This window comes from Apteryx mantelli, chromosome 8 (genome assembly GCF_036417845.1).
Source record: "Apteryx mantelli isolate bAptMan1 chromosome 8, bAptMan1.hap1, whole genome shotgun sequence".
NCBI classification, from domain to species: domain Eukaryota; kingdom Metazoa; phylum Chordata; class Aves; order Apterygiformes; family Apterygidae; genus Apteryx; species Apteryx mantelli.
This window is the reverse complement of record NC_089985.1, coordinates 24742364-24769773: the sequence shown is the minus strand read 5'-3', so window position 1 is coordinate 24769773 and position 27410 is coordinate 24742364. Positions and strand designations below refer to the sequence as shown.

Below are 27410 nucleotides of genomic sequence, written 5' to 3'. Positions count from 1 at the left end.
GTTGAAAAGTTCTCTTAATACTAACAGTCAAATTCATGATCACACAACTTCCAAGCACTTTTCTGCATAGGGCTCTTTATCTACTCCTTTGCCATAAAATCCCGAGACAAAAGAGTCACAGTAAGATCCTTTTCTTTAGTACCAAAAAGAGGTTTTTTAATTAACAAAATATATTTTATTGATAATAATCAAATCCTTATAAATTATAAATTCATAATAACATAAAAGTTGCAGTCACCAGATTTTTAGTATACTCTGATGACTTAGAGAACATGAGCAGCAAATATCTCCTGAAGTCTGTTTTCAAAATTAACTTAAATGATTTTCCAAATTAAAGACTTGATACACCACTAAATATTAGTATTTTGAAAATCAGCTTTTTCAATACAGAAAAAAATACAGATTCCAAACCGCAGCTGCAAGCAAACAAGCCCTTTCATTTCTCATTTTAAATGGACTGCATGTTTTTCTTTCAAAAATGTTCCTGTTCAGGCCTACAACAGACTGAAACGCTGTGTGCTGAATTTAAACATTGTGGGTGCACAAGCTGAAAACAGACTAGTTTAAACTTGCAAACAGATTCCTTTTATTTCAAAAAAACTTGCTTTTGGAATAAAAGAAAGCTGAACTATTGGAACATACAGACACTAAAACACAAATTTAGTTTCTCTTTTTCCATTTGCAATGACTTTTTTCACAATGTTCAATAAAACCAAAAGATAAAATGGTAATGAAAAAAATAATTGTAACTGTCAATGTGAATACAGCTTGCTATATTAAGAAGTTTCCCCACAACCTCTGAAATGTGTGCATAGCAGTATCTGCAACAGATGCGCCACATCAGCACTGTCAGTCCCATGAAGCTTTCCACATTTGTCCTGGCTTCTCACATAATCTATTCTACAAAAAAGATCATCTGCTGACAATCACTGTCGGCAGTGGGTCCCTCCTGACCCTGTTCTCATTAACTAGAACTGAAAGAGTTTAATTTCCAGCACAGAAAGACAATCATTTTCAGCACTGCTGCAAAAAGTATGATAGATCATATCTCACCATTTCTTTATTCTCTGTCTGCAGCAATTTTTCAAGTTCTTTGTCCACAAGCAGCCAAAAAAGTGGTTGATGTAGCAGATGAGAATGCCACTATTAACAGTCTCTGTCAACAACAGATCATTTTAATAACTTACAGAAAGTTCACCTTGCTGTCCTTAGCTGTACTTGTTCTTTCCCATCACTATAGTTACAACAATAATCCCACTTTAAAACTTATCTTTTAATTGCTTATTCTGGAGTTTTTTACAATTTCATCCAAAATATCATGCTGGCTACTGTCAGTGATGAAAATAGTTCAATTGCAAATTCTCACATTATGAATATTACCAGCATCATTCCAACAATATAATGCAATGGGGTACACAGATGCCTTCATGAACACAATGCACGGTACATTAATGAAAACAAGTGATCAGTCTTACTCGTATGTCTAAAGATCCTTTGTAAGTATTTGTTGATTTACCCAACATTCATTTTGTTAAAATAGCAGATGTCAGTCAAATGCCTCAAAGGAGCAAATGAAGGAAACAATAAACAGCCAAGGCAGCTGAATTATGCTTGGTAAGTTAATTCATCTCCATGCTGCATCTTATGTGTTCAGATATTTGATGAAACAAAAAGATTAGCGCACTACAGCAGCTGGAAAAAATAGGCAAAAAGAAATTAAAACTAAGTGAAGTGGGTCCTATAACATCAGTAGGGCTCTGGACCTATACGCTATGCAGAGCTATCTTTAAACATGGGCCACCTGTGTGTCCCCTGTCAGATTCAATGCTTTAGCATGCGAGTTAGTAGCATGCTAGAATGAGGTATTTAAAATGCAGTAGAAAGTAACAATGGAAAAACAGGTATTTTGCTACACTTTTTATAATTTCACTTTCAACCCTGTATATAGCTTTTCTTTCCTGCATATTCATGCATAGACTGACTTTATACAGGGTGCCCCATTTGTCAATGACAGTAACATAAGCAATAGTATTAACAATAGTCATAGCGTTAAAACAAGTCTTTACAAAGCACTGAGACTTCTTTACGAGGCAATGAAGATATTGAGGTGAACAGAGAGGTGAATGGAGAAATTTTTATCACTTTACTGCTGTTGTGAGGACACATCACCCAATTATACGTATGCTCACATGCTAACTGCTATCTCAGGGAAATCTTAAATCATAGAAATAATAGGATTTTTAAAAATATTAAGTGGATTGTGCTCTGTAGCTGTTATCTTCAAGGCAAGCATGGTGCAATGATATTTAAAACTGCCTTTTGACATGTAATGATGAAAATTATATTTACTTGTATAAGGTTTAATTGCATGGAGAGGCACTTGTTTCAAGGACAGGAAGCTAAATACCAAATATTTTATTATTTTATATCATTTAAGAGGCTAAGACATTAGGAAGCTTTGATTCAGATTATCATATCTAAAAACATTTTACAGAAGCCTATGTTTTAAACATGTATTGATGTTAGCAAAGATTTTTTTAATTCTATGAGAATTCACTTTGCAATGAAAGTGGCAGGTGCCTTAGAGTACTTTTTCTACTCCAACTGGCTTTTGGAATGGAACATTTGTGGAATCATTTCAAAATAAACCAACTGTTATACATGTTACGAACAGAAGCATTTCCCTTGCCCAAATTATCACTCAGCTCAACGGACTGTCGCAATGCCCTCTAGTTCCTGCAACAGCACAACTCCCAGGTGCAATTCACACAAAGCCATTTTAAAGATCATGCAAAATACAGTGTAGATTTCACAGAATTTTCCTGTTTTATAACGATAGTTCCTCCTGGAATTTCTGGGGATTTATTTAGGAATTTCCCCATGAAATCCCTGCTGGAATTTCAGTTGAGTCATTTTAATTACCAAATTGATTTTTCTATACAAAGACTACACCCACCCTGAAAAATACCAAGCAATCTTTTTCTGGTGAGGTTTGGGGGGTGGCAGTGCAAGACAGCTAAACAGACAACAGAAGTCCCAGCTACTGGATTCCCAAAAGACCAAGACCAAGAAGAGGTACTGATATCTTTAGTCAGTAGAAGCTTAACAGCTGCTATCACAGTCCAGTTTCCATACAATTTTTTTTAGGCACTGGCCATAATCACAGACTGATAGAACTCAATTAGACTCCAGCTATATGACTACAGAATGAGCAAGACATTTGCAAAATTAGGTATTGAATTTGTTCCAACTTTTCCCTAGAAGGCCTGTGGGAAGAATGAAAAAACACGGAGATTACAACATACACCCTTAAAAGGCAACCTACCTTGATTGCTTCTGCTGGAGGGAAACCCATCCAGAGATGAAAAGATCATAGAGACAGCTCAAAGAGGAGGCAACTAAAAAGGATTTCTCCACATTGATCTCTTCTGAAACAGCCCCTTATCCATTGAGCTTGAAATACTCATAGTTAGTTGAGCTCCATAGCACAGTATTAGGCCCATCTCCATGCCTCCCCAAGCATGAAAATAAGTTTTGAAGTAAATTTGGTGTGAAGTTACTAATGGCTGTGGCTACAGTGAACACACTAACAATGAAAAAAGAATTATAGGATTATTTATGTCACTGTACATTTGATTGCAAAGGAGTCTCTAGGGCAAGGTCTTTTATTTTGCTTTGTAGATTCACCCATTTAATAAATATATAGGTATTTTAGATGCCACACTGATAAAATTTTATTGAGGACTGAATGCCTTCAGAACAGTAAACTTGACTACTGTGGGAAAATGAAATATTAATTATGCAGCTCAGCACATTTAGAACTTGCCTATATATAAACACTGCATTGATTTAACTCAATCACTTTATTTAACTGATACAATTTGTGCATGGACAGAGTAGGTAGGTAGGTAGAAAGTCAATGCAATTATCTGATCTGAGGCATGTCTTAATTTTCCTCCACTGGCAGCTATTAGGTCTTACAAACCACAACGTTTAAGTCTTACCCCTAGTTTCTATACTACCTCACACCAAAAACACCTCCCATTTTATTCCTGTAAGCCTTAAAATACCTATATGATGTATTTATTTTACCCAGAGTCCTAGAAATCTTTGTATTTCAGTGAGAGATGTGGAGCCTGTAGATTATTTTGGAAAAAGCTCAATGATTTTGAAAAGACTGAAAATTACACACATTGAGTAAATCATTGTTTTAACTCCTCAGTAGGTGGCAGCACAAAGTTATTTACAATGTCAAATTAATTCTGTACTAAGTAATTTGTTCTTATATTTGCAATAAAAAGCCCTAGTGTAAGATAATTATACCAGACTGAAGAGTTGATAAAAAAAAAAAAAAAAATCAAGCTATCTGTTTATTCCAGTTCTTCAGGATCACTTCAGCTGCATCTAGTGTGCTGTCCTTCTGCAAAACAAGGAATATCACTATTACTGTAAGTAGAGAATTCTTGAAAACAGAGTAGCAGTCATGATTATAACATCTGAAATCAATATTTGGCAGATTCATTTGCATCATGTGAATATCCCAAACAGTCAGTTTTACATTACAGTTATAGCTGCAGATCTGGACAACACAAAGAATTCAATGTTAATACCTTGCAAATATTTTTCAGGTGTATTTGTTAAAAAGATAGTGTATTTTTCTCAGCATGCGCATTATCAAATTTAATGAAAGTGGACACTTTTTACATAAATGCCTGGCATTTATGCAGTAATAACCTTGGCTGCTCTATATTGGAAACATGCTATGCATAGTTTGCTAATCTGTACAGTTAGGATTTTTACATCTCCATACAACCAGTCAAGCTATGCTGTGAACTACTTAAACATAATCCCTCTAAATATGGGTAATCTATCCACTGGCCAGTTCTGTGGCTTGGCTACAACTGCTTAGTCATACAAGTAGCCTTTAACTTGGCCTGATTGGATCTCTTCATACCGGGCAAGCCACGTTTACAACTAGCAAGTTTCATCCTGGTTGTTACTGGCTCAGTTTATATTATAGCCTTTATACCTCATCATAATAACTTAATAACACAAGCAGAAACTCCCCTTCATTAGTGGTCCAAGCTAAGGCTCTGATCTGTACATGGAATAGTTAAGGGGTTGGCACATGTGCCATTATGCTGATTCTGTGACAGAACAGTAAGAATAAGATCTTAGGGAAATAGGTTTGCCAAAGTTTATGTAGCTGCCCCCAAAGTTTTTCAGTATTTTCAAAAACAGACTCAGCAAGTGGGTGAAATGGGAGGAAGAAGAATATGGGAAAAGGAGGTGCTCGCAAAATGACAAGAGTCAGCTAGTTCACAACTTCTCAATTCTGTCTCCTTTAAAAAACACATAAGATTCCTTTTTATGTCTTTATTTTCTTTTGTGATTTGGAGCTTATTTAAAACCCTATGTATTTTCAGGTAAGTGAGCTAAACTTGAAGCTCACCTATTTAATGATTTGTTTTGTTGTTTGAAACTGACTGGACATGGGGTATACCTCTCTACTATACAAAGGAATTAATCCTTACTGTGGATTATAGAAGTCATCTTGATAGATAGTAATGAGATATCTGTGTCATCCACTCTCATTGTCACCACTGGCCAAGAATGTTTTTAAATCAACAGAATAAGCTAAAAAAGGCTTACCCACCCAGTTGTTTTCTTCCTGTTGCCCTTCTTAACCATGTCACCCACATTTAGGACTTAAAGTCCCTCAGCAAAAAGATATTTGAAGCTACTTTATGTTGAATTTTACACCAAGCTAACTTTCTGCTACTAAAATCATAAAACTCAGGAGATCCTGGGAAAAAATGTTACAAGCAGCCTATTGCAGATTTTTACATTCATTGATTTCTATTTTTTGATTCTTCCTGGGACACAAGTTTACCTTAATGAAGCAAAAACGTATATATTTTTCAAACTGCACTTTTGTCTCAGGACCACAGAATGCTGAAAGAGGAATTGCTGAAAGTTTCTGAAGTATAAAACAGAAATATTTGTTATACACAAATAAAAAAATCAGTGTCAAATGATGATTTTACTATTCCATTTTCTAGAACTCTCCCTCCCTACATTCAAGTGAAAGACTAGGTTTGATTTTGCATGCAAAGCTATGCTTAACTAAATTCAAATCACTTTTCTTAGGCAAAACGGTTCAAAGGTACTTGTCTGCAACTAGCATTTAAGTGTGCAGAAGGAACAAAAGTTGGGATTTAAAATGTACTCTGCAGGTTTGTGTTCAGCATACTCAGCAATATTTTAGCCACATCACTTCCAGCAGTTAGCATGAACACCAAACAATATTTTGAATGTAGTATCTCTACTACATTATTTAATAAGTACAGTTACACTTCTCTTGCTTCCAGTAGACAAGCATTTCTAAAACTTTAGAGTATGACTAAGACACCTTACCTTAGATGTTATCATCCATTTGACAAATTTATAATCATAAGGTTGATTCTCCTCCACATCGGAGAGATCCACATCTAAAAAAATTAAATAGAAAACAAACATAACGTTGTAAGACTTCCTAGACTCCAGTAGGAAGGCATTCATTAACAGCACTTTATTATAGTTAATACTTAAGAACAAAGACATATGCTTTTATTAAAAAATGTAATTTAAAAATATGTTTTAAAGATTAAACCAGGCCAACAGATATGCATCTTTCCACTCTGACCTGAGCATTTGCTTTCCATGAAGAGCAAAATCAGGGATGTAGCTTGGAAGAGAACGATGCAATACTCCAAGAAGTCATCAAGTCTGGATGACTAAGGGACCTGGAGTTTGGAGAGCACTGAAGAATGTCCTTTTTGCACAACATGGACAGCAATAATCACTGCTACTGCTGCAGTTCTCTCATCTGTAAAACTGGGGTATCTATAATTTTCTGACATTGTGGTAGCATTGTGAGGCTCAGCTTTGTTTAAACATTTCTATGTGAATGACAAGTGCCATTAAAACCAGTCAGTGAAAGATATCCAATAAGAAACCATTCCCCTGATGGAATTCTTCCTCCAGAGTTACCATAGTCTGAATTTCCAAAAAGATTTGTAAATTTTGGTGGGCTTTAACAATGTTTAAAAATCAGAATGCCTCAAAGACAGTTCAGCACATGACTTCAGATTAAGGGGGAAAAAGCGAAAGTACAAATGAGTACAAACCCAGGATATTAAAACAGGTACTTGGCTCCCAAATGTTTTCATAATCAAAGAACTTTCAAAAATAGAAATATTTTTACCATCTCCTTTACCCTTCCTATTTGCACATCTCTGAAACCTTTCAAAAGCTTTGCAAAGCAAGGACAGTAGTTAGAATCACAAAGGTTTTGCTGAAGCTTGTAAAATCTACCTCCAGGCTAAGGCCAAACAGAAAATTTCAGTTCCAATTAGTACTTCTGACAATGTTATGAGAAAATGAAATGAGAACATAGTTTAAAATGAAAGTTGCATTCCCATCTTAATATTTGCTTTCCATCCCGTCTGATAAACTTTTTACTAACTTAATGTAGAAACATCAACAATCATAAAGTATCCTCCATCTGGAATGACAGGTTTCAGTCCAACTTCTCGAAGTAGCTGAGCCATCCGATCACGCTTGCCTTCCAGCTCTCGAGACAGCGAGTAAAAATAGCAGTCTGGGTCATCCATGCGTTTATAGTCTATCCAAAAAGCTTGTGCCAAAGCCTCCTGCAAATACAATGTTCAAAATACTCACGTACACTCAGTATACCCATGGACACTCAGGCACTTCCTACTGAAATCATGTGGATTTTGCCTTGATCTGGCTCTCATTAAGAAAATCAGCATATTCAAATGAGACAAGCTACATCCAAATGTCTGTTTGTTTATTTTGTGCTGTGGTAACACCCAAAGCACCCTATCATTTGCTAGGCCCTAATCACACACAGAAGTCACAGTTCTTGCCACAAGAGTTTACAATCTAAATTGAGCTAAGTTTAGCTTTAATTATTGATAATAATAGATCATAGGGTACTAGTAAATAAACTGTGATCTAGTTGATAGAGATAATTCTCAGCAACCCAAAACCTTATTGCAATAACCTTTATTTATATTTGCTAGGAAACCACTAATACTGTCATGTTTCATGCAAGAAGGAGCAGTTCATAGATAAATGAAGATGCAGGACTGTGGTCTTTTTTCTAAATGTTTGGTCAGATGATCAAATTTGTCTCCTCTTCCAGTACCCCAGAATATATATTTTGACAACTCAAAATTCATTGTTATGGTCAGTATTTTATCATGGTAATGCCTACAGGTTTATGCCAGGCGCTATATGAAAATTACCTCCTCTGCTCTATCTGTACCTACCTGCAATGGAGTTGGGCAAGTATACAGTGTATTTTGCTGAACAACTTGCAAATGTTTTATCAGATGCTGGGGCCCAATAGACCAACCAAGCTAAGGGAGAAAACATGTATATGTTATACTTACAGCAATGGTGTTATTAGGAATTAACAAAGAATTAAAATTAGCAAATGTCTTAATGTTTTCTGTTTTAAGAATTGGTAGTCAATTTGTTTCAATAAAGAATTCAGTAAAGAGTTGGTTTACACAAAGGTTGCCGAGTGATACCATTAAGAAATTCCAGATGCGAGACAACAGTTAAAATTTGACTCATCCCCATCTCTCAAAGGGTACTAAGCAAACTTGTAACTCTTTATAACAAGGGCTAGAAATCAAACCAAGCACTTATTAGGAATATTGTCCCTAATTATTTTAGAATCTTTCCATCTCATAGGCTCATGGGCCAAAGCTAGTCTGAGCACAAACCAACAGCTCATCACTGAATCAAACAGAATCTAAACCAAATGCAACTCAGATACAGTGTGTCATGGTTCAGTCTGAACACAGATGATGAAGAATTTAGCAGCCAAACGGTTAAACAGTTATGCTTGCTTTCTAATATGTATTTTAAAGTCAAGCAAACTATTATTAAAGATTTTGCAAAGATTTAGACCATTCCAAAATGTAGCATTATAATTTATCATACGTTCAGTTTTTGTGGGATAAAATACTTAAGTGTACAATAATGGTCTGTTACACAGTTTACTAACTGATTTATGGAAATAATCAGATAGTTATTTTAATAACATAATTAAAATAACCATTATCACAATCTGGAAATATCACCACAAAACTGCATATGATAATATCCATGTCTTCTCCAAGAATCTTGACTGGTTTTGAACAAATCATACGGTGTTGATACTTTTTCATATTTTTTCTCACAAGAGCTTATTTATAAAGCAATAAGAACAGGGTTAAAATATGGATGTTCAAGATAGACTTGTTCCATCTGAATATTATCTTCAGATTTTGGAGAGACATCGATTTGACAGAAGCTTTCAAAAGACAGGCCACAAAAATAGTGATTTTTTAAGTGTGATAAATGCATTCTGTTATTTATATAACAGAACTCTTACATTCATTCTTCTTACCTTCCAGCCAGTTACACTATATGTTTTTCCAGCACTTCCTATAGTTATTGTTCTTTCCCACATACCTGGCAAAGTAGCTGTACATAAAGTAAAATTAATTGGTTACAAGCATACTCACTATTCCATATTATTAGAAAAACTGTACTGCCCCTAACTAAGAGCTGCAATATCCTCGTATATCATTGCAGCATATTAAGCAAGCAATAAGAATATTCTAAAATTGTAACTGTAACAAATTAGAAGGAATATATGAGCCAATGAATTTTGGCATGAAAATAAGGTGAAAATTAATGAAAGGAAAAAGAAGAGGTAGAAAATAAGAAAAGGCACAGTCAGTGAAAACTACATGGTAGTTATCGTCAGCTAAGACACATAATTTTTCATAAGGAAGATATGATCTGAGAAGTGGCTACCTTTCATCTCAATACAGTGTTATTTCTGATGCCTGATAATAAGCACCATACACAACATTAACTCAGTCACTGCCAGCCATTTTAACAGAATTGTCCGGCAAACAATTCAGTGTCACTGGATGTTTCAGAAATCAGAAAGAGAAAAGAATTACTAAGATCTCTAACTCAGAACCCAATGCCATGACAAACAAAACACCAGCAGGTAGAACAAAGATTTTAAGTTTTGTTATATAATTTGAACAGGCATGGCATTTTCAAGCAATAAAAGCAAATGTCTGCAAGGACTGAAGGATGCTCAGAGGCCTGTCTCTGTCTCTGTGTTTGTATCTGCTAGCAAACCAAAAACCTTCGTTTCCTTTCAAGGGAGATGACAGAGTAAAGGTCTCTTCATGCAGTTGCAGGGGGTTTTTTTGTATGCTGCCTCAGGGAAGCTCTAGTTGGACTCTTTAACATAACTAATTTTCGACAGAAACAGATTAATCTAGACACACTGAAGTCTGAGACACAAAGTTAGGTAAGGTCATAAAGTTACAGCAATAGCAGTGGTCAACAGCACGTGGCTCTACCACATTTGTACACCAGAACCATTAACACTGAATCTTGATTGTTAAATCCTCTCTCTAGGGAGACCAGGGGACAAAGGTATTCCAGATGAAAACACTGAATTTCATGAGGAAGTTTTTGTAGCAGTTATCTGCATTAGACCTAAATCATTGCACTTATTTGAAAACATGTATTGTATTTTGCTGAGCACACTTGCCAAGAAGAGAAACAAAACATTTAGCAGAAAAGACTCACATTCCTCTTAGCCCACCCATATTCACTCAACTACCTGGTGACCTTGAAAACAAAAAGGCACTTTGAACAGATGCATCTTCTAGTTAGCTAAGTCAAGAGTATTTATACACGACTTCCTAAAGTCAACCAAACTAGCTCTCACAGACTGTAAAAAGAATTGAATTTCAAAGCGAATGCCCTCTAGCGAGACTGTTTTGCCACACAGTCACAGGAATTCAACCTTGGAGACAGAATGCAAGAGCATTTCAAACAATAGCAGCAGCAGAATGGTGCAGGGGAAGAAGCAGCTCCATTCCTTTTACAAGCATCAAGTTTTAAATAGGGAAATTCTTCCACACCATATGGCAGCATCACTATATGACAACATAATCAAGTTCGACCAGAATTTAAAAACTAACAAACTAACAAAACCTGTTAAGATATAAGCCTGTTAGCTGGGCTGGCACTCAGCTTGTTGGGATGTTTGTTCCGAATCCTCAGATATAATATGGGATCTCTAAATATGCCAGTGCAACTCTAATCATTACTTAGAGGAGGTTTACAGTTTAAAAGAAGTTAAATAATGATGAGACGTGATGAAGCATTTTACACTAGAGAAAACTACCTCAGTGACAGCACAAAGATTATGCTCATTTTATGATCTGCAACCCCTGCTAAATTATATTAAAGAACTACCATCGCACCCTGCGAATTGATGCAATATCCATTTTGCATCTCTCACAAAAGAGGTGTCACTGCATTTGATGGAACATATAAAGGTTAATATGGAAACACTGGCGCTTCTAAACCATGAAATATCTTCATTTTTTCTTGGGTTATCTTCATGCAAACTTATAAAATCTAAGAAATTGAAGTTAACAAGAGTAGATATTATTTCTTTTACTGAAATAACATTATTGTTTACAGTTTTACCCTGAAAGTTTTATGGTCATTTTAACAATGAATTTAAAGATGATTTCATTGGATCTATTAGAGCGTTTGTTCCTAAACTCAGCTGCCTAACTGTCCAAGCTTTAACTTGCATTGCAAAAAACACTTTTGATGATATTTTAAACAACAGAATGCCTTTTGCTCAACTGGAAATGATTTGAAGTATTACAATGATAATACTGATATTAACGAACAACAGAGTTACTATATCTTAAGAACTCACCACCTGTCCACTGAGACAAAGTATAACTGACAATGCGAGTGTTCAGACCTCTTCCCATTGCAAAGGGAAACGGATTACCTTAAACCACCCACAGAGATTTTGGTTCTGAGGACAGCTATTTGCATGAACTACCTGTTAAGCCCATGAAGAAAGCTTTATGCTAACTCACTTTACTTTGTAATTGGAACAGGATAAGGCATGCATAATCAGTTACTGTGGTAACTTGTTAGGATAAACTGACTCAGATCACTTCCTATCACATGAATGTACCCAAAATGTCCCCGTTCCTCCTTGTTTGAAAGTCTTCTGGAAGGCGTTACTATCAAGCCACCACAACATCTGTGAAATTAGGGCACTTCTAAATAGACTCATAGCCTACGCATGGCCAATACAATCAATGTACTTGCAGCTGTATGATCAGCAACTATGTAGCTGAGTGAATAAGTATTGCAAGGTCATTTAGATACAATTTGCTTGTTATTATTTATAAGAAAGAGTTTTTACAGGGCCACTTCCACTGTAGCCCTCACTAATGAAGAGTTTATTTTACTGTCATTTTAGAGATAGGGAGCTGAAGCAAAGAAACAAAGTTATTCAGCATTAGATCAGTGGCCCAGCCAGGAAAAAAGCTAAGCTTTTATGTCTAAGTTATATTTATGCCTTCTGATTTCATTGTTTAATCTCAACAAGACGGCTTTGTTGTACCCTGCTGAAATCTGCCTTCATTATGACCATAAGCACTTCTTAAAAGATAGTTCATGCAAGATGATACCTTCAGAAATGAAATGTCTGTACATACAAGAAAGAAATCTTTTACTTTAGTCAGCTCAAATACATCAACAGATCCCAGCTAAGATCCCAACCCTAGAAACTTTTACACATACGCTTAACTGTAGCACATGTAGCTACAGTCCTACATATGTAGTATATGTATGACGTATATTTCACTAACACTGCTCATGTTCGCAGGACTGGGGAAGGAAATTAGGTAACCTGCACTGGATCCACCGTTCTGGGTCAACGGGAGTAATTCCATTAACTGCAGTGGAACCTGGATAAGGCATTAAGAGGCAAAACAACACTAGGGTCACTGACGTGACAGCATGATTGGTTTTCTGGTTTGTCCTTGCAATGGTGCTTTAGCCCTATAGCAATACTGCCTGAAGACTAGAATACTTTCACACCGCCCACACAGGGACTTCATCAAATGCAATGTCCATTATTTTAACACTGTCTCTACACTTTGGACAGTGTTAGCACACTAGCTCTCCACAATCTTTCACTTTATACCTCTTTTGATTTTTTAAACAGTGGAGCAAAAATGATGGAGTTCCTCATTATACACTTCCCTCATTGATAATCTCTAGGTTTAATTCCTCTTCCTTTTATTAGCTCTGCAGCAAAGCACAGTCCAGTATATATACATGAACAGCAGTTACACTTGTCATGGCAACAAAGTAACTGAATAAGGATGCAATATTCAAATGATCATAACTGATTTATGAGTATCAGTCCCCCTGGTTTCTACAGATGTCTGCTCCTAAGTCACTTTAGAGCTTTCGGAAATTCTATCCTTACTCTTCAAAATATTGTTGAGAAAAGGGAGGGGCTCTTCTCATTAGAGTCGAATCATTTTAAAACAGACAAAGCTTGAAGTATGAACTTCTTGCACCAACCATTATCTCCGAGAGGCATGTTTACGACACCATTCCACATCCACCTCTAAGATGCCACAAAAAATCAGTACCTATTTTAATGTGTTTATTTCCTTTGTAGACCAGCCATTCATACACCTCGTCACTGATGCACAGCGTATCATGCTTAATACAGAGATCAGCTATCATCTGGAGCTCTTCTCTGGTAAATACCTGGGATGCAAGAAAGTAAGGGCCAATGTATTAATCACAGTATTCAAGGCATACTCTGAAATTATAGCAATGTTAAAGCAGGACTCTTACCTTGCCTATAGGGTTGTGCGGGGTATTCAGAATAATTGCTTTTGTTTTGGAATTAAATTTATTTGCAAGTTCAGTGGGATCTAAGACCCAATCAGCACTAGACGCAGAGTTTCCATCATTTTTCTAAAATAAGAATAAATACCACACATGTTACAGTCTAAACAGAGATACCCAGCTTATGGCCCCTCAGATCCTGTCCCCTAACCATATGTGCTAACTTCTCCAACCTGCCCTGCTATCCCAGGAGGAGCTTACAGCTAAGAACAAGATAAATTAGGATGACAGCAGCAGTCCTCTCTTGGCTACTGTCTGTCTTAGGGTCTCCCCAGGAATAGATAAGGTTATCCTCACACTATTTAGCACATACACAGTGAGTAGACTGGTTTCCAGGATCTGGTTACACACATGCTGACCATATAGCATGTAATGCAGGAAGTCCAGTCACATTACAATAAAGTATATGGCCTTCCCAGGCACTAGAAAGTATGTGCTTGCTTGGCTGGAAGGACTGATCATCACTGGACCAGAACTTCAGGTCTTCCCCTCCTCCTTATCCGCAAGGAAATAGCCAAAGAGTTAAAAATCTGTGCCATTCAGGCTCTGGAGTTTCTGCAGTATCACAGGAGGATGACAGAAGTTTGGGTCAGTGTCTGCAGAAAGCAAAGACCACGGCCACACTAACTCTCTGACACCCGCATGTTACTGGGAGGGAGCAAGACCAAAAACAAGGGTGTGAAACAAAAAATACATGAAGGAATCCCATCACATTCAAAGCCACCCTAGCAGGAGGGCACCCAGAATAGCCTCACCTACTCCCACTGCATTCCTGGAGGCTTTCTGATTGCGTGTTCTTCTGATTTCACAGTGTTCAAACAACAGTCCAACCCAAAGAGCCCCTCAGCCAGGAAGCAAGGCTGCCAGTCACCCAAGCCAACAGTAATAGTATCAGCACTCTGTGTCCAGAACAATCCCTGCAAGCTTCCAGCATGTTGTCAGCGGTACCAAGCAACCAGATGGTGTCAGCTCTGTCTCCTCTCTTTGCCAGTGTGCCAGCACAGCAGCTTCCCCAGCACGGCAGGGCGACACATGCTTGCTCTGATCCCACCACCCTGGACTGTTCCAAAGAACTGAAGCCTTCTGATCCTTTCACAACAGCCAGCTAACAGATTTATCAGGGAAGTCACTCTTTGAAAATTAACCCATACCAAAATTATTCCTTTTTACCAATAAACAAACAGTAATTCTAGTACATATGGCAAATATGTCTATTGCATGATCGCTCCTAATTTAGGAAGCAGATTTTGGAAAAGGAATGACATTCTGTCATTACAGGAGTTGCTGAGCGGATCAGAAACCAAATCTTTTAAAGAACAGCAGGTACACAAACTGCAGTGATATGTGATCACCCTTCCTTTATTTGCAATGAAAACGTTTTTCCGATGGCATCCCAAAAAGGAATCTTGATCAGCTTTCAGAATGCACAAACTAAAGTAGATGAGAAAGAATGCCCTACCTTTTCCTACACTAATAAAATATTCTATCTGTAATGTTTTGGGTTATTATCACCTCAGACTTACACTATAGCAATTTATCTCATTTTAATATAATTGGGTATTATGAAAAACTATACAAAAGAGTATCTCCTACAAGGTGTTCATAAAACTTTATTGGGTATAGAAGAGATGTTTTATAGGATAAATAATTTTTAAAAAGCTACTCACATTTCTCAAAGGGATAAAAACAGGCTTTGCACCCGCCATCTTTACCATTGGCTCATAACAGTCAAAAAATGGCTCTATTATTAATACCTGAAACAACAATCACCAGTATCAGAAACAAAGAAATTGCAGTGCATGATACCATCATATTTTCAGATTTATTTTGGTGACATAACTTGATAGCATTTCTCACACTCCATCCTGATCTAACATTGCAAATGTTCCTTCTGTTAGGACATCATATAGCAATACCCTCAGTCTAAGTGTGATTAGTACTACTCATTTTAGACAACAGATAGAGTTCTTCTAGAGTTACACAGTACAGCTTGTAGCATACGACATTAGGAGTGGTTGGTCGTACAGGCAGATGTGAAGGGGCAAGGCAAAGATGAACAATAACAATGGCAAATGGCTGAGTCATAGCAGGCCACCCTAATTCCATGCACGAAATCCCAGGTGAAATTAAGTATGCACATGCTATGTAGGATGCGAGGTTTTGTTCTGAACACATTGGTTCTACTATGCAGCATCCAGTATTATTCTTATGCAGTTAAGACATATTTAGGGCGCACTGGCCTATCATGTCCAATGATAGCTGGACACACTTGATCTGAGAATGTGCAGTAGCCACTAGTTTGATATTTCCAAGTATCTACAAGTCCCAGAAGAATGGCTAAAGACCTCAAAGTTTATCAGAAGAAAACGTTCAGGTAGGAAGAGAGGACAAATTCAAAGAAAATTTTATAGAGGCTAGCCCTATGTAAGAGGAAAATTAAAAAAAACAAAACCAAAGGCCAATAGTAGACAACCATAAAAAAAAGAAGTGAATATCAGAGCAACAGAGAAGAAAGAGAAGATACAGATAAGAACACATTACAAAAGTAAAACCAATAAAATACTGAAAGGAAAAGGCATGACAAAAGAAAAAGCTCTTGTCCACTGCAGACATAAGTAAACATTCCCCCAAAATAACTTTTCATATCATTAGCAAAGAGGCAGAGATCAGCAGTGAAGGGATGAATCATCACAGTTAATACAGTAAATAAATGATCCTTTCTTTAAAAATGTGTACTTTTTCCCCTGCTATGCTGTAACCATGCAATAGTCCAAAAGAGCACTTGATACATAATGGTTATTCAAACACCACAAATACTTTGTGCCAGACTTAGTTTTCTGTTGCAAACAACAGCCCACAAGTTTTTTCAAACAAGAACTTAATGAGTGTTGTGTCACCAAACAGTAAGTGATATAGAAACTGCTACAGTTATCGTAAGTATGAAAGGGGTTTGTAAGCAGGTGACTGGTAGGAAAGACATCCAGCATCTCCTAACCACAGCTTCTGAAACTGAAAGACAGATGTTCAGAGGTCTGAATTACTTCCTGCAACAAGTCGAACTAATGGAGTTCAAAAAGCAACCCCAACATAACTGCAAATGAAAAAATAGGCAAATTCTCATTTCAGTGAGTGTAAGTAAATATTTCTAATAAAAACTTACTTCATCTCCCTCTTCAATCAATGCCTGTACTGTACTAAAGAGAGATCCATATCCTCCCACTGTCACCAAGATATCTGTGAGAGGGTCAATCTTCCTTCCACAAACTCTCTCGTACACCTGAGACAAGGCTTTCACCAGCAATGGATGTCCCTGTTAAAAGCAAAGAAATGCAACTGATCAGTGTGTTCCTTCTTAGGTAAAAAGCCAAGTGTTACTGACAACGTATAAGGGCCATGTTTGATTTTTTTCACATGTATCAAAATAATACATTTTAAAATAGAAAAATACAAGATGGGCCTTCAGTGTTAGTGGGTTTTAACAGGTAGCGTGCTTTAAAGAAGTTTTTGCATGTTGGGGAAGAAAAGTGGGTTCAATTCCGTCATTTCTACTAGGAAATTCTTTGTAAATCTGATGCTTTTGAATTTCTATCTTATCATCACATTTCAGGAAAGCTCCCAGCAGCCTAAAGAAGAGCTGGAACAAGAGACAGAGGAGAGGAGAAAATGCTTTCACATCACTTCATCCTCACCCTCTTTAGAGTCTCTTTCCTATCTGCCCATGTCTCTCTCTGAAGCTGTTTCTGTTTATTTCCCCATCTCAACTAAAAATTCTTTGGCACAAGGGAAATGTTTGAATTCTGTTTATGTACTGCTGATACACAGCACTTATGAGCAGAATGATAATTCAAATAATGATATCCCAAATCTCAGAGCACCATTTGCCATTTGTGTCCCCTACAGGATCACAAAGGTTAGCTTATTCTTTCCAAAGTATGCAAAGAACAAGAAAACAAACAGGAAATAAAGCTCATATACAATACGGAAATAAGAAGGCACAGCTCTGTTACTCAGGAAAACTACAGGTTTCCTGTTGTGAAATTTTTTTCTTTTTTTGGATACTTGGTAGAAAGAGAGAAAGGAGCTCAATGAAAAAAATGCAGCTATAAAAAAAATCCTTCTCTAAAATATGAACACTGAAGGTACAAAATTATGAACCCTTTTGTAAACAAAAACATTACCATAAATTAAAGCTTGCCAATCATTGTTGATTCAAATGACTGCCACTTCTTGCCATGAGTGTGTCAACTACACAGGAATGCTGCACCACCCAAGTCATGTGAGGTCACTCTACAGGCCATAGCCCTGCAGTCAGTGAAAGGTCTAAGCGCTGCAGAAGTTGAGACAATGTCTCAATTATCAAATGGATGTGCATCACTCATATTCATCCCTCCCATATTTGCTATCCATAAATATTGTGGATAGCTCAAAAACCTTCCTAGTGCAGAAGGTTTAGAAGAAGTTCAAAAGCTGAAGATGTGAATAGTGGTAAAAATTCCTCTTTAATTTCTATCAATAGTATAATATTTCTGAAAATGCTCATAATTATCATAGGAATTACCAAGTTGTTTGGGACTAAGGAACAAAGTGACAGAGAAATTGAATAATTGCATGCATTGGCAAAATTGTACTTATCCCTGATTTGGAAAATTTGGGGGGGGAATCAGTCAGCAGATATTTGTTGGAAGAGACTGTAGCCGATGCTCTCTGTAACCTCTCCCCTGCGTCAAAGTTCCTCCATAACATTGCCCAGACTTCTGAGGAAATTGCTAAATTGTGAGAAAGAGCTTTGAGAAACTCTCCAAGAAGATAAGAAAGGTAAAATTACAGACAGACATATGACTATTGAGATGAGGATTGTTAGTAGATCAAGGATCCAAGAGGAAAAACCCGACATGGAAAGGTATAATACCCTAAAGGAAAAACCACTCAGTGTCATTAGTGCTGACAGTTTCTGGGGATGATGGCAAATCAGTAACACAGGATCCCTTCCAGGGCTGGGAGCTGTGGAGACTCACTCTTCTCCTCAGTGATGCCTGCATGGCCAGCAAAGACTTTTCAGGTGTCTTATTGGGGGTGGTGAACATGCTAATGTTTACTCCAGAAGTTCAATAAACCCCAACTATCTTTTGTGTGTGTGTGTCAGCCATTAAACAATTGCTTTATACTTTCAAGTTATACATATATACCCCAGTTATACATATACCCCCAGGGTAAAACAGAGTGCCCAAACAAAGTGACCCAAAGTGGGATGGTATTAAGACTGCATTCAGTGGGGATTTTTTTCTCCATTCTTGTCAGGGCCCTCAGTGCACTAACAGGCCTTACTGGTCCTGACCAGCCTCACCTGGGGCCTCCACCCATCGCTGCCCACGGGCCCAAGGGCTCCATTTCAGCTCAGCCTGGGGCCGCCAGTCCCTGCCCAAGCTATGCTGTAGAGTGCTGGTCTCCAGCTTGCCTGTGCTGATGCAGTCCTTGACCTGTGGACTGACTCCCTGGCTTGACCTTGGACCTGCCTTGTCACCATGGATTTGCCTGGTGATCACTGGGGTGTGTTTGACCTCGGTTGCTGTCACCAGGCCTCATCCTGACCTGCAGATTGACTTCCTGGCTTGACCTCAGACCCACCCACCATAAACTTGCCGAGGCTGATCTCAGCTGCCTTCTCTGAGCCTGCCCTGCTTGTCTTGCTCAGGTGCTGCGGGACTGGGCCTTGGCTGGTGAGGCCCCTGCCCTGCCAGCTGTGTTAGCGTGCTCAGCTCCCTGTCCCTTCAGGTGCTGCTGGCCCTCGCTGCTCTCTGCCAGTTCTCACACATGCAAATTCACAGAGAACAGGCAAAAAGCTATGGTGAAATACACAAACAACAACTCCACAACTACCTACACAGTCACTGGCTCACCAGCTCTATGCAACAATGCTTTCCTACCTGTGGCTGCATAACACAGTCCTCTAGAAACATATTAGACCGTATATAAACAGACTTCCTAGGTTCTTGTAGCAATCCTGACACATTATTCTCAACTGGGCAACATGGTTTATCTTTACCACAAAATTTGAGAAAGACAAACCAAATAGGACAAGGAAGTAGTCATACTAAACCAGAGCAATAGTCCACTTTAATATCCTGCCTTGGAGAATGACAAACGCCACGTGCTCATACTCAGCTCAAGAGGTAAATTCTACATGTCAACTTGTACAATGGATAGCGACTATCATTCAGGGCATAAACTTACTGTTTTAATTACTTCCTAATCCCCACTGAAACCTACTGAATGTTATGGGTGAATCTCTTCCTGATTCTAGAGGTGCTGTCTCAGCTGATATCAAGTATGTCTTTCTCATTCTACGATGCTCCTATGGATTCAGGTTTATACTGAGCAAAATCAGAGGCAAATGTATAATTTATATTCTTTGTGCTATGAATAGACTTGGTATGAATCTTCAGTGACAATCGATCCCACATGCACACTACCATATTGATCTTGCTGAAGGATTCTGCCTTTAAGAACCCTACATGGAGGATGTTGGTTAGTAGCTGACAAATCTACTAGAAAAACTACATTTCAGATGTAAGAGTATGAACTACGGATATAACCAATCTAAAGCAAAGTCTTGTATTTTTCTACATGGTAAGATTTCCACCCAACTTGGGCCCCCAAGTTCCACGGTACTTACAAAACCCCGTGTGTACTGGTTCAGTCTGTCTGCTGCTGCTGCCTTTGCCAGCTCTTCTTTAACATAGCTGGGAGGGGATATATCAGGAAGGCCTTGACCAAGATTAACAATTGAGGGATCTGCTGCCACCTTTGTAAATTCAACCCTAAAGGGAAAAAAAAGTTCTAAATTTGACATACAAGATAAAATTGTCCTTTACATCATCAGCATTAAAAGGCAAAAAGAAGTGTTTCAGATCGCCAAATTCAGAGCAGGGGAAACAGCTTCAAGTAAAAGTGCTTACACTGAGAAGCTGGGGCTGGGACAATGTTAAGTAACCACAGCAGTCAGAGGGAACTTAATAAAGGTTTATTTTCTGCATCCACACAATAATTTTCTTTCCAGCAAAGCTGCGTTCAGATGGGCACACACACAAACATATAGTAACCCTGGATATGAGCAGAAATGAAACACTATCCTCTTTGCAAAATGAGGTAGACCTAACTAGAACAGGAGCATTAAATGATTTAAAGGCTAGATTTTGTCAAATGAAGGTGTTATTTAAACTATCCAGTCATCTCAGAGCATTGTAATTTTTTTTTTTTGAGTGATTTTAGGCAACAGACTGTTTCAGGTTGTTCATTAACTGTTCCTAGTACCCTGTCAAAAACTAACTTTAGAATTCTTGATCAATTTTTTTTCCTTGTTTCATGGGTAAGCTTTGCATTCTACCCTTTCCTCACTGCCCAAATGTTAACAAGATTTCAAAAAAAAATACAGCTTCACAATTCTGTAAAATAAATAGAAATTGCTAACAATGAGTCCCAGGCAGGATGACCAAAGCACCTTGTGTGTGTGTTACACGTACACACACATACATACAACTAGCATGTGTATATATACACACATGTACAACTAGTGCAAGCCCAATATGGTGCTGTTATCAACTAACAAAATCCCATTTTTGTCAGTGATGGATTTAATATTGATTTGAGACTAATTTAATACCTAGGAAAAGGTATATTGAAAATAAGGGGCCATATTCTAAAGACAAGTATAGTGGTTAAAAAAAAGTCCTATTCATGTTTTCAAAAAAGCAAGAATAATTGAAATACATTGTTTAACAAAATTAATATTTAAATTTGAAAGTCTGCTATACCACCATGCCCAAGAGTTATACTTGTCTTATGTGGTTTACTAGATATCCAGAAACCTAAGCCTAATGGTTAAAGCTCAAGAAAAAGAAATAATTCACAGCTTTAACAGAACTTGTTTCATTGCTTCTATCCTTTAGGCAGGTGCCAAATATATTTCAGGAGAGACAGGGAGTGCTATATACCTTTGTGGTGCTTATTGGCAATAATTATTAATTCAGAAAGAAAATATATCAGCCATTTTCTGAAATTTGCAGATATTTTTCTTTTACTTACCACACATTGCTATCAAGGCCTTCAATTCGTCTTGTGTTTTTGTGTTTGAAGGGCATTGTCTGCAAGATCAAAATATACAGACAGAAGAGTTTTGTTAAGAAAGACAAAGTGCTATATTGTTGGATTCTGCATGACACACTCCTTCATGCTTTTTCAAATATACCATTGCCAGCTGAATTCAGTAGTTACACAAAATTATAGACATGGTCTTTCATCAAAGCTTCTATAATAGCTTGAATTCAGACTAACATGAAAATACACAAAAATGGCCTAAATTCTCATTCATCATTATCTAAACCCACTGAACTTAGAACAAGGTTGGAGCAGTGGCATGATTTAGCTCAAAAGCTTTAAAAGATGACCTAGAAAGAAAAAAATATGGTTTGAACATTCTTTTTCTTTTTTTAGGATACACTAAAGACTTAAAGACAGAGATATTTCTGGCCCAATTCCTGCCTAATCCAGTTTGGAAAGCATGTTTTCTATGTAATTATATTTGTAAAACTGATGAGTAACTGGAAAATAGGAAAGGCATTTCATCTTTTCATTCAGACTATTAAAACTTTTAAATATTTATTTGCAACACAGCAAAACCACATTAGAACCTAAGTTTTGCTATATATTCAGCTCTTCCATTAAAGTCTTAGAAAACTACTTTAGAACAGACCTTCATTGAATCCTCCCTATAAAGGCAGATAAAAATGGATTGACATGTCTAGTATTTTTAAGCTAAAAAAAGAAAAGAAAGTTAGGAAAAACTTTCTTGGATTTATTTGTACGTATGGACAAAAAAATAAGGCAGCACAAGCCCATTTCTATCTTTGTAAACTATCCTGATACTGGAAAGAAATTAATGAGGCAAATCAGTCCCTGATACTCAATACTCCAGACACTCAGACTACTGATTTTAGTGACTTTTACCACTGCTAGCTACTGTTGTCTGAAAGATTCAAAAAGCATACTCTAGCCTCTATTATCTGAGAAAGAAAAACATTGAGTTACCATTACAGCCAAAGTCTCAGCTTTGAATCAATGGGAATGACTCGTATTAGAAGTGTTTCACAGGCACACGTTTGCCTGTTTATGACAATGAAGTTACCATATACATAATGATTTGAAGAACGGGAAGCTATAAAATTAACATACTTCTCTGTTCACATGTCTTCTCTGAGGATCTGATTCTGACCTCATCTGTGAGACACAAACACCAGAGGAATCAAGCACAGAACACCTTTCATTTATCCTCAGAAAGAAAATAATCCATTTAGGACAACTGGACAGCTGAATTTGTAATTCTTGACACAGGACATACACCATGGTTAAGAGGGAGCTCTTACTAGGTAATATGAACTGCATCTACTCAGAAATGCACATATGGTTTAGAAGACGAATCCAGTGTTGGTATCCTGGTAAATATGATTAATGTCTGGCTGTACTATACGAAATCAGTAACCCAGGCATAACTCAGTGAGCCCTCCCCTTTTTCACATGCTAGACTACTCATACTACAAGGAATGAGAAGTCTTACCCTGAATCTTTCCAGTTAGCAGTGAGAATTCTGTGTGTTCGTATGGGCAACTCTTCTTGAAATTGTTTTAATTTGATAAAAGCTAAAGGCTTGTCAACTGCAGGACTTTTATCACTAAACATAAGGTAAATCTTAACTGTATTAAATAACTTTCCCTAGCTAAAATGTATTGACAAATAAAATAAGCCTTTACCTAATGAAGCTCTCATACCATTTTAAGTTAGTTTTTAACGATTCAAGCCTTCTTGTTTACTTTTTCTCGTGTCTTGAAACTAGTTATGGAACACAATAGGTAGAGCTGTGTTAATTTTCAGGCTTTCACAGATTCAGTTTAATGTGAGGTTCAGGGTCAGGTCCAGTGCATTCCTTTACTTTGAGAAAGTCAACCAATTAGCTGACATTTTAAAATCATTCATTAAGTAGAATTCTTTCTTCTAGAAGGTCATGAGAATTCTTTGGATTCTTTTTTTGTTTTGGTCCAGTTATGTCATCACTTGATAATCTTCAAGCCATTTTTAGGTACGGGTTAGCATCTCAATTAGTTTAAGCACATGAGGCATTTCCCCATCAAGCTCTAGCTCTGTGACCTTCTGCTTTCCCTAACACTGATCATTTTAGACAGAAAGTCAGGTGCTGCTCCTATTTATCTTTCTTCATAATACAAAGAAACTTGTGGTCAAAGTGAATGGCAGTTTAATACTGACAGAAGCAAATACTTTTACATTGTGCATAATTAAACTGTGAAATTCAATGTCAAAAGCTACAACTGAAGCCAAGAGCTTGAGAGAATTAAGAAAAAAAAAAGAAAAGAAAAAAGGGATAAGATATCAGCATGGTCAGTGAGAACATCCAACTACATTAAATAGATCACAAATACTTACAGCATATGAAAAACTGACTCAGGCAAAAGTGGCTCGAAAGTGGCTTGCATGTTAAAAGAAAACTTCTCATATGGGCAACCTATGCTCTAACTGCCCTATGTAAAGGTTGAACACCTGTTTCGGAAGATCTGACAGGTGCCTTGGTTGACACAAGTTGTTGACTAGGTGAACTCTTGCTCTGACCTGGGAATGCAATTTATATTCCAATGCTCTACATGCAGTGAAGCGTGTGACCTCCAACCACTTATCATGTTGCAAAGCTCCGTTTTCTTTCAGCAAAACCAGAAGACTTAAAATGAAGTTACACAATCTCATAAGCAATTAAGCTGGGAAATTAAGATGAGTCTGTATAAAATAAAGTTTAAGCTCCATCTTTAAAATTGAAAGGTATACACACAGCAATAATTGCCAAATTCCATTGCGCTTGTATGGTTAAATATTTGACTGATTTGAGTAACTTATTTTGGTCTAGATATTAAATGTTGGAGCAATAAAACAAGAAGTAAAGAAAATACAGCTATAGAAAACAATGTTTTGTAGACTTCCTCAAATAGCATCAACGAATTCTTAACTGCCTGACAAAAATTAATTCAAAACCAAAGTTGGACCCAATCTAATGTGTATTTACTGGCAACTTTACAAAATTAGTGCATCTCTAAGATACTACATGAAATAATTTAATCTATGAAGTTCAAGGAATACTTACTGCGAAGGCTGAAAACCTGATGGATTTGGAAGGCAAATCTCTCTGTAGTAGGTGTGTTCTAATGCCAAGGCAACAGAAGCTTCGTGAAGCAAAAAGCATGCCTGCACAATAATTAAATAAGTAAACTGAAAAATACTTACAGCCCCCGGGAATGAGTTTCCTACACATCACTAAGCAATTTTAAAAGCTCAGATCTTCCTCTCTCTTCCCTTCAATGATTTTCTTTCACTGAAATCAGTTCTAGAAAATTATTACCTTATCATATATCTAAACATAGAGGACAAAACTTTTTAACTGACCGGGCTGCAGAATGTTTCTGAGGAAGGTTTCCTCTATTTGCTAGCACTGATCTTTTCCTTGAATGAAAATAAAGACTAAATGCAATTAAAGGTTGAAGTCTCTGTTAGAATTGGTGTGAAAATGTGTTCATGTAATAAAAATTGCCATCAAAGTGGCCATCTTAGAAACAATATAAAAAGAGCACAGTAAAAAAAAAGATTTTTAAATCAGTTTCCATTTTCGAGTGTTTCAAATCAGGCACTCCAAAACTGAGAACTAAAATCACCAGTCGCACTGGGGATGTAGGCCTACACACTTTATATAACTACACCAAGTTTTGCTGCAATGATTTGGCAAACATCAAATATCTATCAAGGCAGAAAATCCACAGCTAGAAAGGACATTGTGTGGAGTAACAGACCATTCTCTGACTAGAGAAAATGAGCCATGTTAATCCATGACCATAAAATAGAAGAAAATGCTGGTACTTTAGGTGGCTACTTTTAGAATGTATTTTTAAACGCAAGTATTGGATGACATTGTCAAAATGACTGAAATTCATATGAGAAAAATAATATAACCCAGAGACCTACGTCAGAAACACAGTATGTCACAGCAATATCTGCATGGCTTACTCTTTAGAGAATAAATAACCCCATTTCAGGTCACCCCAGACTATACACCTGAAAACATGAAGAAAACAACAACAACCAAAACAACAACCAAAACAACAAAAATGCAGTGTTTGTATTAGAAACAGAGGAATGTAGTAGCCTATAAAAACAATGCAATGCAAGCCTTGCAGACAGAAGTAGAGAGGACAATTCAGCATCAAAGAAAAAAAATGAATTTTTCATTAAGAAGGGTTTTACTCCAACAAAAAAGCATTCTTTACATTTTAAATGCGAGTTAATAAAAAGGCTCCTTATTTAGAAGCTTTTAATGATGCCTTATCAAATGAGTTAAGTTTTAAAACTAATTTGATTTTGCCTTTCTCTTATTCCAATACTACAAACTCAGTCTCAACTGTGAGACTAGGATCTTTCTCACACAGTACTATCCACCCATAAGGGTTCTAGCTAACTCACTTAGACCCTCAGTAATACCCATGCAAACCCACTGTATTGCCAGCTGCAAGTAATTCATTGATACTTCCTTCACAAGGAGAAATACTCTAGTAATTTCCGCAACTCTGCTGGCCCGGATGGCTAACAAAATAAACAGCAATTAAATCTTTGACACCAGTCAGCAGATATTGTGAAAGACAGAAAATACATCTGTTTAGTAAGATCTGTATATACATTTTAAGTTATTTTTCATAATAGCCTTTAGCATGTCTAACAAAATCTTTGATAATAACCATTTGAAATCAACAAGATTGTAAGGGCCTCTATTTCTCTCCCTATGTTGACAAAAATTAGAAGCTAGTAGCAGTATGTTACCTGAGTAATATGACTACAATAGTAGTGCTGTTCTTCCATGGTTTGACCAAAGACAGGCTTACCCTTGCAGCATGCTGCAAACATTTGCAGTAGTTATTTCAGTGTGACAAACATGCACAAATTGTACTCAGAAGGAGAAAATGAAACCAGTAATTTGCAAACCTTACATGCAGAACTAGCCCTTAACTTTTTCAAGAAAAAGCATTAACATTTGTAAATATTTCTAGCATTAGTGTCATGCTGCACCAAAAAAGAGCGTGGCAATCATACAAAACCACAGCCCCGCATGAGGAACAGCAGACCTGTATCACTGTAGAGTTGTCAATCTCTAAAGGTACCTGAAATACCTGAAGTAAAAATTGATATTCATCTTTAACATCATGGAAGTGCAGAAATTGGAAAAATTTTATGAGGAATATAATGGAAAAAATATTTTGTTGAATACTTTCAATAAGGAAAGCCAAGGCCTCTTGATGTAACGTCAGTCCCACCATACTTAAACCTCTTAGTGCCGCTTTTCCACTTACTAGTTCAGACTCAAGAGCGCTCACTGCCAAGACTAGTGTCCCCTAGACTGAAGAGCCTCCTATAAATTACTTCTACGACTTTTTTTCTTTCTAAGAATACTTCTTCTCTCTTCTGTAACACCG

At 37.1% G+C, this 27410-nt stretch overlaps 1 protein-coding gene across 4 annotated transcripts in view; it reads right to left on the bottom strand.

Annotated features, from left to right (window-relative positions):
- Positions 1-1153: 1153 nt before the first annotated feature.
- Positions 1154-27410, bottom strand: part of KYAT3 (kynurenine aminotransferase 3) — a 28164-nt gene continuing 1907 nt past the window's right edge. The window contains exons 2-15 of one of the 4 annotated variants that reach the window (XM_067300957.1): positions 25040-25140; positions 23071-23115; positions 21925-21983; positions 20516-20660; positions 17003-17152; positions 15510-15596; positions 13789-13911; positions 13578-13698; positions 9467-9543; positions 8337-8426; positions 7508-7694; positions 6418-6491; positions 5894-5980; positions 1154-4420 (exon numbers count right to left, since the gene is read on the bottom strand). In XM_067300957.1, coding sequence (XP_067157058.1) covers positions 4358-4420; positions 5894-5980; positions 6418-6491; positions 7508-7694; positions 8337-8426; positions 9467-9543; positions 13578-13698; positions 13789-13911; positions 15510-15596; positions 17003-17152; positions 20516-20660; positions 21925-21983; positions 23071-23115; positions 25040-25138 — 1407 coding nt within the window. In that variant the 5' untranslated portion in view covers positions 25139-25140 and the 3' untranslated portion in view covers positions 1154-4357. Of the gene's footprint in view, positions 4421-5893; positions 5981-6417; positions 6492-6677; positions 6786-7507; positions 7695-8336; positions 8427-9466; positions 9544-13577; positions 13699-13788; positions 13912-15509; positions 15597-17002; positions 17153-20515; positions 20661-21924; positions 21984-23070; positions 23116-25039; positions 25141-27410 lie in introns of those variants that run through there. The other 3 variants (XM_067300958.1, XM_067300959.1, XM_067300960.1) reach the window with 3 other exon arrangements.